This window comes from Tetrahymena thermophila (genome assembly GCF_000189635.1).
Source record: "Tetrahymena thermophila SB210 genomic scaffold scf_8254650, whole genome shotgun sequence".
NCBI classification, from domain to species: domain Eukaryota; phylum Ciliophora; class Oligohymenophorea; order Hymenostomatida; family Tetrahymenidae; genus Tetrahymena; species Tetrahymena thermophila.
In genome coordinates this window covers 503,711-516,478 of record NW_002476418.1, presented here as the reverse complement: position 1 = coordinate 516,478, position 12,768 = coordinate 503,711, and the positions used below count along the sequence as shown (strand labels likewise).

The following is a 12,768-nucleotide window of genomic DNA, read 5'->3' as shown; positions in this document are numbered from 1 at the left end:
TCAGAAAGAACGATAATGAAAATATGCTTTAATTATTTAATTTTCATTATAATATTTGTTTTTTTTTTTAAAGTAGTAACTGATCAGTATTCTTTAACATAAAATGACTTAGAAGGCTATAAAGAGCCAATAAAAAAGAAATTTTATTACTGAAAATGTTATTTATTTTTAATTAAAATTTTTTAAAAATATGTAATTAAAATTAAAATAAATTTTACTTTTATTAAAAATCTTAATTTAATTTATTAATTTTACATTTTAAATTATTATTTTTTTTATTTCATTTTCTTTACCTCATTCTCTTGTTTTTTTAATTTTTTTAAGGTTTTTATAATTTTCGTAAATAATAATTTTTTACATTCAATTGAAATTTGACAAAAATAATTAAACTTTTAGAAAAATAAAATAATACAGTTTGATTTAGAATAAACAAAATTAATTTAAAAACATAAAAATGATATTTTAAATTCAGGACGGACTAGCTAGCTATATTTAGTAAGTAAATTGATTATAATTATAAAGGAATTATTTAAGGATAATTAAAATATTTATTAAAAAGTAATAATATAATTTTTTCAAAGATTTAAACTGCTAGAAATTGAAGAAATTATTCTAAGATCTATGTCTGATAAGTTGTTTTTGTTTTAGCATTTTTGTAAGAATTTTTTAATGTTTTCTATTTTTAATTCATTTGATAACTAAATTGCAAATTATTCTTCAAAATGGCTCAAGTTTTTTTCTAATTTTAAATAATCAAATAAGCTTTAAGAATTATTTTTATTTTATAATTACACAACTAAAGTTAGCTCTCTTCTAGCTCTTTTAAATTAAGTTCAAGAAATTAGGAAGAGCATCCTACTAGTTTCAAAGCAGCCAACTAATCTTAGCTCAGCAAAATCATTACAGCCTTTTTGAGAAACAAAATATCTTCATAAAACTAATAAATATCAAGTTCTCTATCTAGTAAATTCTAAATATTTTATTTTTGAATGTCATTCAAGTTTTTTGATTTAGTTTCCTTGCTGTTTCTTGAAAGAATTCTTTTTATAAATTATTTATATATTTATTTAGCTAATTAGTTATATGTAAAAAATATACCTAGATTTGTTTAAAATTTTTTAGAGTTCAATCTAAGCCTTTCTGCTTTGAAGAGATTTGATTATTTGGTTGTATTTGCTGAAATCTTCTTAAAATTACTTTTTCTCATAAATTAACTTCTTTGTTTTCAAATACTTGCTATTACTCTTTTATCTCTATTCGAAAAGTGAAATGCTCGTTACTTTAATCCTGTTAATTTTCTACTCATTTTATGAGTAAAATGATCTTTCGTTTTAAAATAATTTCTCTTAAAATTTATTTTTAGTTTAAAGGAATTCTTTTGATTAATTACAAGTTTCTTCTAATGATTCTTTTTAATCTTAAAAAGTTAAAATATTAGGAATATTTAATTCAGAAATATGTTTTTGGGAAGGCTAAAAGTCTATTTTTCCAGATGAATTGTGTTCATCTTTATTATTCACAGAATTTCGCATGTTCAATAATTTCATTGGTTTAAAATAAAGCGGGGGAGATAAGCTGTTAGACTTATCAATGGCACTTTCGTTCTCTTTCTAAATATTAATTTCTTCTGATTCATCTGTTTTTCTTTAAATTTGCTCATTTTATAAATTATTTTACTAGTTTTTTTCCATTTTTTTCTCTAGCAAGTTATTTAAGCTAAGAACTTAAATATAGGATTATTGGAATATGTTTTGAAATAAAATCATAAAAAATTTTTTATCTATTAATTTAAGAGAAAATCTTCTACCTATGAATCCTAGTAGCATTAGAATTGAAAAAACACTATTTGCTAGTGCTAGAATAGATGGGATTGTTGGATATTAAATTTGAACTTGCTGGTATAATTAATCTACAATTACACCTGATTAACAGTAGCACTATAGATTCATCAACTAAATAGCTGATTATCTATCTAGTGTTTATACTTCTAAATCATATTATTAAGGAGATTCTTAAGTTAATTCAGATTAAAAAAAGAATCCTTCTTTCACAGTAGTTATTTACTTTTAAATTTTCAAAGTACTTTGTATATACTAGCTGGTTAGAGTAAAAATTTGTGAACTCCTGTAGGCTGTTTGAAATTGCTTTGACTTGACATTATACTAAGAAGTCTTTATTTATAGCTTGAAGAAAGCATTAATTCCATTAATTACATCATTAATTTCTGATTACTGAGCACAATTATTAGGAATTGTTGTTTTCTGAAAATCTTAATCTAGACATCCATAAACAAATATTTAAATCTGCGTCTGAATGTTTTCAATGCTATCTTACAGCAAAGTTGAGTTAGAAATTGTAGAATAATCTATGCAGTTATATCCTAGTAATTTAGGATTTTTACATTTTACTATATTAATTGGGATCATCTAATAACCAGATTATTGAAGTTAAATAAAATAAGCCATGTAAACTACATAAGTTTTATTTGTCTAAGCCTACAAAACATCAACGCTTAAGTTATAATCGTATTCGAATCTGAAGGATATTAAGTCATCTGATAAATCTAAATCAATTGACTAGTTATTAGTAAAATTTTATGCTCTATAATTTGGATCTATTTAATTATTGAAGTACTAATTCAAGAGGTAGCATAAATAACTAATTCCCAATGTAATAATGACAAAAGAGACAAATGAACCTAAAGATGTTCCTTGCTTTATAGATTTTCCATTAACTTTAAAAAAAAAATGAGATGAAAACAAATCGAACATACAGTTTCTCATTTTTATCAGTTCAATTTTTAGATCTTATTATTATTTTTATAAAACTTGTTTGATTTAATTAATTAGACAAATTATTGATTTTTGTTACTAATTATTGGTAGAACTATAATCAAATAATAAATAAATATCCTTTGAAATTTATTAGCTTTTTACATTTAATACATATAATGAGTAAATCATGTTTATTAAAAAGTTAAAATAAGTAATTATTTAATTAATCTTCATTAATTTATTGATATTTAAATAATATATTAACAAATAAAGTAAATTTTATTTATTCACAATTTCTGAAATTTATTTAAGGCCACCATTTTTTATAATTTTTTTTAGCTTAATTTAATTTCAGCAAAGCAAATGTTTTTAATTTAAATTAAAATGATAAAACTTTTTCTTCTCTCAAGCCAAATTAAATAGAAATAATTTTTAAAAATAAAATGAAATATTTTTCATAATTATTAATATATTTTAATTTCAAGTAATTTTTCTTAAGAATCTAAGCTTGGTTAATTCATAATTTAATAATAATTTCAGAAGTAAAAAAAAATATTAGATAATCCAATATAAATTGAATAATTATGCTATTCTTCTTCATAATGTAATGAAACTTAAAAAGCAGTAAATTAGAAAAATAACATTGAAAATAACACTTTAAAAAAATTTTATCTTTATTTAATTAACAATTTTTTTTGTATTAATTAATAGAGTTTCACACCTCTCAAACCAAACCATTTTTTAAACCTAACTGAGTCGAACCGAAACTAAATTGATCAAAATTATATTTTACTTTTTGTTTTAAAAGCTAATTATTTAAATATGTTTTTTACTATTAGTAAATTGAATTAATAATAAGAACGAAGTTTGAATTTTATGCCATTTATTTGGTATTATTTGAAAAACATAGAAAATAAATATATAAAAAATAGAATTTGTTTGTTAGTTTTTAAAAGAGGAGATAAGTAAAGCATTAATCAACATCAAATAAGACAACTATAATCCAGAAGATAGTTGTAGTGATTATGATAGTGAGTAAGAGAGAAGACAAATAACTGTTTAGATAAGAAGGATTAAAATTTATAAATATTCTGGGATAACCCTACTAATTTTGTTATGAAAAAGAAAATGTAAAGAGGAAATATCTATTTTTTAAGTTATTTGATCCTACCTATACTTATTTTTAATGAGAAAAGCTACTTTTGTTTTGACAAAATAAATAAAAAAAGTAGATTTTATTTTTAAATATGTTTTTTTTATTTAAAATACATAAAATTCTAAAATGAAATAATTTGTTAAATTTTGTTTTAGGAAATATTGGATTAGCATTATCTCATAAATTTAATCAAGTAAACAATTATGATTAACTTTCAAGAATTTTAGTTATAATTTACAAATTAATCATTTTGAGATTATTAGAGAGAGAGAGAAATAGCTAAAAGAAAATAGATTTGAGAAACAAATAATCTGAAATTATCAATTGATTTAATAAGGTTACTTAATTGTGATTGTCAGAGAAAATAATTCGAGAGAATTCTGATAGATAATAGGCAGTAAATTTAATTAATATAAAAAACAATAAAAAAATTGTGGTAAATTAAATACTGTTTAATTTTGTTAAGAAAATTGATAGAATAAGCTTTTATTTACCAAATGACAGGTTAAAAACTTAAATTTTTTATTAATGGGGATCAAATAAAATAAATGAAAACTATGGAGTATATATATTAAATCATATTTATAAACAGTTTCTTTTTAATTTAATTTAAATAATAAGAAACCTGATCAAATATAGAATGTTTGAGTTACTTTATGAAAAGTTAATTAAAAATTGATTTTGATAATAATCAGCAAATAGTTTGTTTAAAATTTCTTTTTGAAAGCAAAATGAGTAAATAAATATTTAAATCAAATATCTTAATTTATTTGTAAGTAATATCAAAAGTGTACCAGCTAAAAACCTAAACAATAGTATATAATAAATATATTGCCAATCAAATAAATTTCAAAATTTTAATATCAAGGAAAATGAAAAAAGAAATTCTCTCAGTGATTTTATTGTTGATGATGATGATTACTACCATCTAAGGTGTTTTTTCTGGTTCTTGGATGACATGCTAAAATTCTGCTGGAAATTGTGTAAATTGCTAGCCACAAAGTCCAGGTTATAGTGGAAAGTATATATCTGGAGATTATAACACATGTTAAGTCTAGGATTGCACAATAGTTCCTAATATATATACCTTAGACTGGTGCACTTCGTGTATTCCTTATAATCCTTTCCCTAACAAAACGGGAACTAAATGCATATGGTCAGATTGTAGTTCAACTCCAATCTCAGGTAGTTACTCAAATTAGTGGTGCACAGATTGTTCTGATGCATCAACTCCCTATGCAAATAAAGATAATACAGGCTGCAATGCCTAAAACTGTTCAACTACCCCAACATCAGGTTAATACACAAATGAATGGTGCTCTAGTTGTTCTTCATCTGTTTAATATGCAAGTCCTAATAACGACTCTTGTGTGGTTAGCAACTGTTCATTAACGCCAGGCGCAGGAGCATTTTCTAATTAGTGGTGCAGTGATTGTAATTCTACCAAAAAAAATGTAAGTACTGATAAAAACTCTTGTGTTGTTAGCAATTGCTCTAAAGCACCTAGTTCTGGATCATTTTCAAATTAATGGTGTAGCGATTGTCAGCTATCAACACCGTTTGCTAATTAACTCAATACAGCTTGTATTGATTAAAATTGCTAAGCTTATCCTGGCTTTGGTAAAGTAACAAGCAACTGGTGCTCAGCCTGCTCTTCAAGTGGATAATATGCTAGTTCAGACTCAAATTCTTGTGTTGTTAGTAACTGTTAATCTATGCCAAGCTAAGGAAAATTTACAAACTAATGGTGCAGTGACTGCTAACCTTTTACTCCATATGCTGATTCTGATAAATCTAATTGTGTACTTTTAAATTGTAGCAGCGCTATAGCCTCAGGATCTTATACTGCAAGCTGGTGTTAAGTTTGCTCATAGGTTGGTGCATATCCAAATTCAAACAAAAGTGGTTGTATTATAAGCAACTGCTCTATTAATCCTAAGTAAGGTTAATATACAAGCTAATGGTGCAACGATTGCTAAAGCAGTAGTGTAAATTCAGATTTTAATGGTTGTGGAGGTATTATTTAATTATAATCACATAAAATCCATTTACAGTTTATATCCATCTTATTTGGATTATATGTTATACTAACTTTATGAGGGGTTAATATAGATTAGAAAAGTACTCAAATAATATATCAATAAAAGTAATTGTATGTTTGATTGTATGCAATATTTTTTGTTAAACTTCATAATTAACAAGAAAATGGTATTTGAAAAAGTTATTTTATAAATGTTTTTGTTTCTTTCTAAATGGATTTAAATTCTGTAGAAACAGATGATAATTTAATCTAAAAGTATTAAATTATTAATTTTATGAGTTACTTAAATAATTTTTTAATGATACAAATTATCATAAATAAACTCATAATTAAACCATAAAAAATCCAAAGTTCTTTTACTTTTATTAATTAAAATAATAAAATGTAGCGATTGTGTAAATTAAGGTTATGTAGCTAATTCAGATAAAAAAGGATGTGTTGCACATAAAACTAACTTAAAGTTTGTATTAATCTTATTATTATTTATAATTTTCTTGATTTTTTGATAAAATTAAATAAATATATTGATAACGCTTTTATGTATTCTATATAAAAAAATAAAATATGTATTTAATTTTTATTTTTTGCAAACTTTAGTTGAATTGTAAAGCATTTTTCAATCTGAATTTTTTTATACTTTTATTAAAAAACACTTTCTTTGAAAATAAAATTTTAAGATAAAAAAATAATTTTTCAAATGTTTGATTGCTTTTAAAAAAAATATATTTTTATAAAAAGTATAAATCAATAATGAGAAAAAGAACTAAAAAAGTTATTCGGTAAATAAATATAATTATAAATTTTATTTAAAATAAATATAAAAAATGGCTTAAATGCCTAAATTTGATAAATTTTTATTATTTTTTTTAATCTATTTTATATCTAATTCATGAATTAAGTTCTTGTATCTCAGCGTTCAAAAGAATTTAATTCCTGGAAATGTTTTATTTGCTGAGTATTTTAGTTATGACTAATTTAGTATTTAAGAAAATAAAAAATACTGATTATAAAAAGATTTATATTTGCATAAACACTTTTTGTTAAATATTTTTCAAAAATTATATTTTCATTTAAATAATTAGTTATGGATTTTTTTTTAATAAAAATTTATTTTATATAATTTTAATTTTAATTATTTATTTTATTAATTATTTATTTATTTGTTTGTTTGTTTATTTGGTTGTTTAATTATTTGCCTATGAAATATTTTTCATAATTATCTAATTAAATTATTAACTAATTATGATACAGAAGGTAATTTATTTTTTGGATCAAAATTCTATGGGTTTAATCTCTAAGCTAGAATTTCAATTGATCTTATGAAATCGTAAAAGCTCATAGCTTATTCTTAAGAATTTTATAAAACTTTTTTGAATATTAAATCATAATCGTTTTTGATAACTTTATCATTTTACATTCCTTAGTATGCAGCTAATTTTGAAAATTTAGAGGAGGTAAGAGCAGAATTAAATTTAAATCCGCTTAATTTGCCATATATTTTAAGAATATCAGAGAACATATCCATAATTTTATACTCTTCAAAATCTCCACTTATTATTTATTTGAAACCCCTGAAGTGATTATCTCTTCCTATTTCTAATTATTTTTCTATCTTTTTGTTAACAATAAAAATGGCATCTTCAACCACTCTGCACTTTACATACTTGTCCAAAGGACTTTACTCTACTTTCTTTTTACCATCAGGCTGATATACTTCATGCTCAATATTAAAACTGGGATTAGCGTTTACCTAAATTAATTATAATATAAATTTGTAATTATTTAGTTAAAAATATTTAACATTTTACTTCTAAAAACCATGGTTTTCCTTTATCATCAAGAAGTATATCAAATCCTAACACATGAAATCTTTTAGCTTACTTCTTATTAAAGACACATTAATAATTATAAAGCAAGTATGGGTGCATACTAGCTAAGAATTTACATATCAAATCTTCAATATTTCCTAAGATCTCTTCTTTATCATAGCCAGCTTTCACTATTTGTTCCCAGGTCACCTACATAGTTCTTTTAGAGGCATCATTATCTTAATATAAATCTTCTTCAGTTGGTAGCTTTTTTTAACAATAAATAAATAAATTAAATCAGACTGAAGATTGATAAAATGCATTAAAAGTTATATTTCTAATGTTTATTTATCAAATTCAAAAAATTGATTGATGAATTGATACCTTGAAATTTGGATTATTTTTATTCAATGAGTAATTTGTTAAGTGCATATACGAGTTATTTATATTTGTTTTTGATGGTTTCTCATAGGGCTCAGTACAGAACCTAGCGAGACCTTCATCATGTAAATAAACAATAAGAGGATCAAGAGAACTGATAAGTACATACAACCTTAGATCAAACTTTTTGCCTTAAATTAGCATGGGATTATTAATATATTCTTAAACAACTAATTAATTGGCATGAGGTGTATATGAAGAGATAGGTAAATCTTTTATTCCTTCAATTAATTTAATGCCATCACCTTAGCAACCAGAACTTGGTTTCGCTATACATAATTTTTTAGAGTTTTTCTTGTACTCTTATTTTAACTCATCCATTTATTCAGGTATGAGAAAAGTCTTAGGAAAGAAATCAAAGTGCTCTGGAAAGTATTCTCTAAATAAATTCAAAAAATATCCAGTTGTCTTTTTGTGAGCCAGTTCCTCCATTTAAGGATATCTGTTAACGCATATTTCATCATAAGCTAGTTATTCTCCATTCATTGATAGTCCAGACCATAATATTTTACCTTCATATCCAAATGTTTCCTTCCATCCATTCTTATCAATTAAAATTCTCAATAACTTTAATTCAGATCTGCTTTTTGAAGTATTAACTTTTATAACTATTTTCTTTTTCTTTCTCTAATTTTAAGACGAACTTGATGATGCTTAAGAAACACTTTATTCAGTATTCTGCCCTATTTTATTAAATATTCTGATATTTTAATAAAATTTTTCATTAATTATTTTACCTAAAGATTTTAGATCTTCATCATCATAGTCATCTTTACTATCTTCATCAATGTCTTTATTTAATAAATTGTAGTTTTTTAATGGCTATTTATTTTATTCAGAGTAATCAACAGAGTCATCAGAGCCAAATCCATTAAATTCAGGAAATTAATCTTTCTTATTTGTTGCCCAGGGTTAAACAGATAAGTCCATTTTATTGACTTATTTATTTATCTATGATTAGATTTATTGTTACTTAAATTATTTGAAGTAGAGATGAATAAATTAACTATAAATTTCAATAATAAATTGCAAAGCTTTTAAATTATAATAAACTAATAAAATATTAATAACTATTTTTCTATATAATAAAAGTAGAACAAATAAACACTTTTCTATACTCTTAAATGAAATATAAAAAATGGAAATGTTACTTTAAAAAAGTAAGTATTAATAAAAGTTTTATCAAGTTAGTTCTTGTTTTAAATATTTATTAAATTTTAATTCAATTATAAATAATTTTAAAGATATTTTTATGTTCATAAAAAATGTTGTTTAAATCATTATTTATTTATTTTTTATTACTAAAAAAGATTTTGAAAAAAATTCTCATATACTAACTTAAAGATTTAGTATCCAAGTAAATAAAATAGATTGATTATTGAATTTTTTTAGTTTATTAATCTGGATAAAGATCTGTTCTGTTATTTATATGAAACCAACGCTTCTAATTCAATAACATTTTGCTCTGTAAATAAGTTTTAATTTTTTGAATATTTTATTTAATTTTTGAATACAATAAAAGATGAAAACTGGGTTAATAGCTATTTTTCACATTGTTTTTTAAATAACTAATTTAATTTAATTTTTTTATTTTATTTAAACGTTTTTTAAAGTGAGATATTTAAAGTAATAATTATCTAAAATTTTAATTATTTGGCAGATAATTAAATTATCTGCAAACAAACAATAAAACAAATAAAATATTAACAAAATAAAATTTATTTTGTAATTTAATAATATTTATTATTAAATGAAATTAATTTAAAATAAGAATATAATCTTTTAATTATTATTTTAAAGCTTTAAACAGTAATAATTGAATTCAAAAAATTAGATTTTTAAGGAACGCCAAATAAGTTTTTAATATAGAAAACAAATTTTTTTGATTAAAAAATATATAAATGCAAATACTTAGAATTAAAGCCATAATCTATTCCTTTTTATATTAGAAGAGTTATGAATTTAATGAAGATAATAAAATTAATTAAACTATGTAAAAATAAAGTAAATTTCAATTATAGTAGCAGCTTTTAGTTCAATTAGACTATTTTTAACATATCTTTTATGATGATATAACAAAACCTATTACATATAAATCTAAATAAAAAGATATATCTATGTGTAAGTGAGATATCTAAAAAGAATTAATTTATATTGAATTTAAGAATTAGTTGGTTTTCCTTCACATAAAAATAGATTTGATTAAAGAGTCTCCTTACGAATTTATTTTAATGTTCTATCTTAATTATTAAAAGATAAATAAATTTTTACTTTTAAAAAAGAAATTTTGTTAACTAACTAATCATGAATAAATTAGATCATTGGAAAAAGACTATTTAAAAAAATTGTAAACCAGCATCTTAAGCTTTATCAATTTTTATACCAGCGTATAATTTCTTGTTAGATAAAGTTTATATTTATATATACATTTTTAGAAATTCTAATTTAGGAGTTGAAGGATGTTTTGGAATATCTGAAGCTTTAAAAAACGTTCAAAATTTAAAAAAGTTGAGTCTGGAAATAAGAGAGTATTTATCTATATATTCAGTTTATATTTTTATTTAGTTACTTCTATAGATATAATAAACTAGGAATATAAGGATTTTAAATTCTTGGAAAAGCATTAAGCGTTTACGAATTTTAAGAGTTGTAATTGATATTCGCATCGTAAAATAAAATAAATATAAAAACAGAGTAAGATTATTTATTATTTTTAATAAAACAAGGGAAATAGGACTGGACGATTAAGCAGTAAAGGAGTTTTTTTAGCAATTAAATACTACTAAAAGTCTGCTTTAATTTGAATTAGAAATATAAGAAGACAATGGGTAAAATAATATATATATATATTTTTTTATATACTAAGTAGAAGTAAAAGTTCAAAGAAAGGAAAAATAAATAAAATGATAATAAGATAGAATAAATAAGTTTTTTGCATGAAAAAATAAATTAATTATTTATTTATTTATCTTTTTTGTGTAATTTAAGTGGTTATAATCACACTGAGTTGAGTGGAAAATATATAAGAGACTTTCTAAAAAAATAGGGGAATCTACAAACTCTGAAGATCAGATATTATGAGTAATAAATAAATAATTAATAAATTTATAAATATAAAATAAAGATCACTCTTTACAGATCCCTTTTAAAATTATTAAATTATTTTAATCAAATATTTTTATTTTAGCAAAATTCTTACAAATTTTTTTGTAGAATAACTAGCCATTGTGTATTTATTTATTTATATATTATTTTAAATTTATTATAAAAAAGTTCATTTGGAAATGGAGGACTTTAATTTGTAGTTGAAGGGATCAAAGAACTTAAATAAGTAAATTATTTGCAGTTTATGACAAAGTAATTTTATTTTTATTAGAAAATTGTTTAAGTAATCAATGCTTATTATGAGTTAACTAATGATATTTAAATAAATTTTTAATAAATCTATTTGTTAAGTACTTTTTTAATATAAGATCATCATCTGTTTCTCTGAAAGGAATCTAAAATTTTTTTAGTCAGCTTTAGTCTATGCAAGGATTATAAAAATTATAGCTAAGTCTTCAGTATTTATATTTAACAAATAAAACTATTAAATAAACAAACTTCAAATAAAATTTGTAGAACTTCTATGCATATAGATAACAAATAGTAAAAAAAAGGAGTAAATATTAATGGTGTTAAGCCTATATGTGAATTATTAAGCAAATTGCCTCTAATAACAAATTTAGAACTAGAAATACCATAGTATATTAAAATTTAATTTTACTTCTTTTATTAAACTCCTTGATTTTTTATTTATTTTTATATTGTTTATTTGCTTTAAAAGAGGCTATAAAGTGAATTAAGAAGATTCATAATTGTTAGGAGTGATCTTATCAGAACAGACTAAACTAAAATCTTTGACTTTGGTTATTTTTGAGTTAGCTTTTATTTAATATTTTAAAAATAATAAAATTAATAATTTTTTATATTTAGTTTTTTGAATGCAGGATAGTAAGGAATGAGAGACTTAATCAGAGGAATAAGCAGATGTTCTCGCTTGATTAAATTAAATATTTTTATTGATAAGTTAATTAATTGATAATCTGATTTTATATGAAATAATAAATTAATTTTTTTAATTTATATAGATTTCATGCTAGCTACAGTAACAAAAAAGTAAAAAACTAGCTATTGCATGGCTTAAGATTAGTAAATTATAAATAATATCTTAGTCACATATAATATTAGTAAGTTTAGACAACTCTTTAGTGAATATATATGGTATAAATATAACAAATAAAACTGCCACTTATTTTTTATTCTATAAAATTTAAACTAATTATTATTTTTAATGTAAATAATTATTAGTATTTTCATTTTTTATTTTAAATTGTTTAGCTCTTTATAAAAAAATATTTAAAAATATCAATATATGAAAACATTTCTAAACATTTTTTTTTTATTTAAAAAAAATATTTTTTGTCTTTAAATAACTCTAATTGCAATAATTAATTCTATGGATTATTTAAATAAAATAACTTATTTTTTTTGCTAATCATTTTTTTG

General features: G+C 21.7%; 4 protein-coding genes across 4 annotated transcripts; 2 read left to right on the top strand and 2 right to left on the bottom strand. All coding sequences in view use genetic code 6, as the record gives it.

Annotated features, from left to right (window-relative positions):
• Positions 1–575: 575 nt before the first annotated feature.
• TTHERM_00077320 (AMP-binding enzyme family protein) lies at positions 576–2,783 on the bottom strand (the record flags this gene model as incomplete). Its single annotated transcript, XM_001015673.1, has 3 exons — positions 576–739; positions 793–1,040; positions 1,099–2,783. The coding sequence occupies 3 exons, from the start codon at positions 2,781–2,783 to the stop codon at positions 576–578; spliced, it is 2,097 nt and encodes a 698-aa protein (XP_001015673.1).
• A 2,019-nt stretch (positions 2,784–4,802) lies between these two features.
• On the top strand, positions 4,803–6,029 carry TTHERM_00077300 (cell surface immobilization antigen; the record flags this gene model as incomplete). Its single annotated transcript, XM_001015671.1, has 1 exon — positions 4,803–6,029. One exon carries the CDS (start codon positions 4,803–4,805, stop codon positions 6,027–6,029), a length of 1,227 nt encoding a protein of 408 aa, XP_001015671.1.
• Positions 6,030–7,181: 1,152 nt separating this feature from the next.
• Positions 7,182–9,150, bottom strand: TTHERM_00077290 (tubulin-tyrosine ligase family protein; the record flags this gene model as incomplete). Its single annotated transcript, XM_001015670.1, has 4 exons — positions 7,182–7,721; positions 7,780–8,046; positions 8,164–8,903; positions 8,958–9,150. The coding sequence occupies 4 exons, from the start codon at positions 9,148–9,150 to the stop codon at positions 7,182–7,184; spliced, it is 1,740 nt and encodes a 579-aa protein (XP_001015670.1).
• A 1,287-nt stretch (positions 9,151–10,437) lies between these two features.
• Positions 10,438–12,474, top strand: TTHERM_00077280 (kinase domain protein, putative; the record flags this gene model as incomplete). The annotated part of the gene is made up of 11 exons (XM_001015669.2): positions 10,438–10,607; positions 10,656–10,748; positions 10,798–10,887; positions 10,947–11,048; positions 11,209–11,301; positions 11,494–11,577; positions 11,694–11,783; positions 11,842–11,964; positions 12,047–12,139; positions 12,196–12,288; positions 12,351–12,474. The coding sequence occupies exons 1-11, from the start codon at positions 10,525–10,527 to the stop codon at positions 12,472–12,474; spliced, it is 1,068 nt and encodes a 355-aa protein (XP_001015669.2). The 5' UTR covers positions 10,438–10,524.
• Positions 12,475–12,768: the final 294 nt, after the last annotated feature.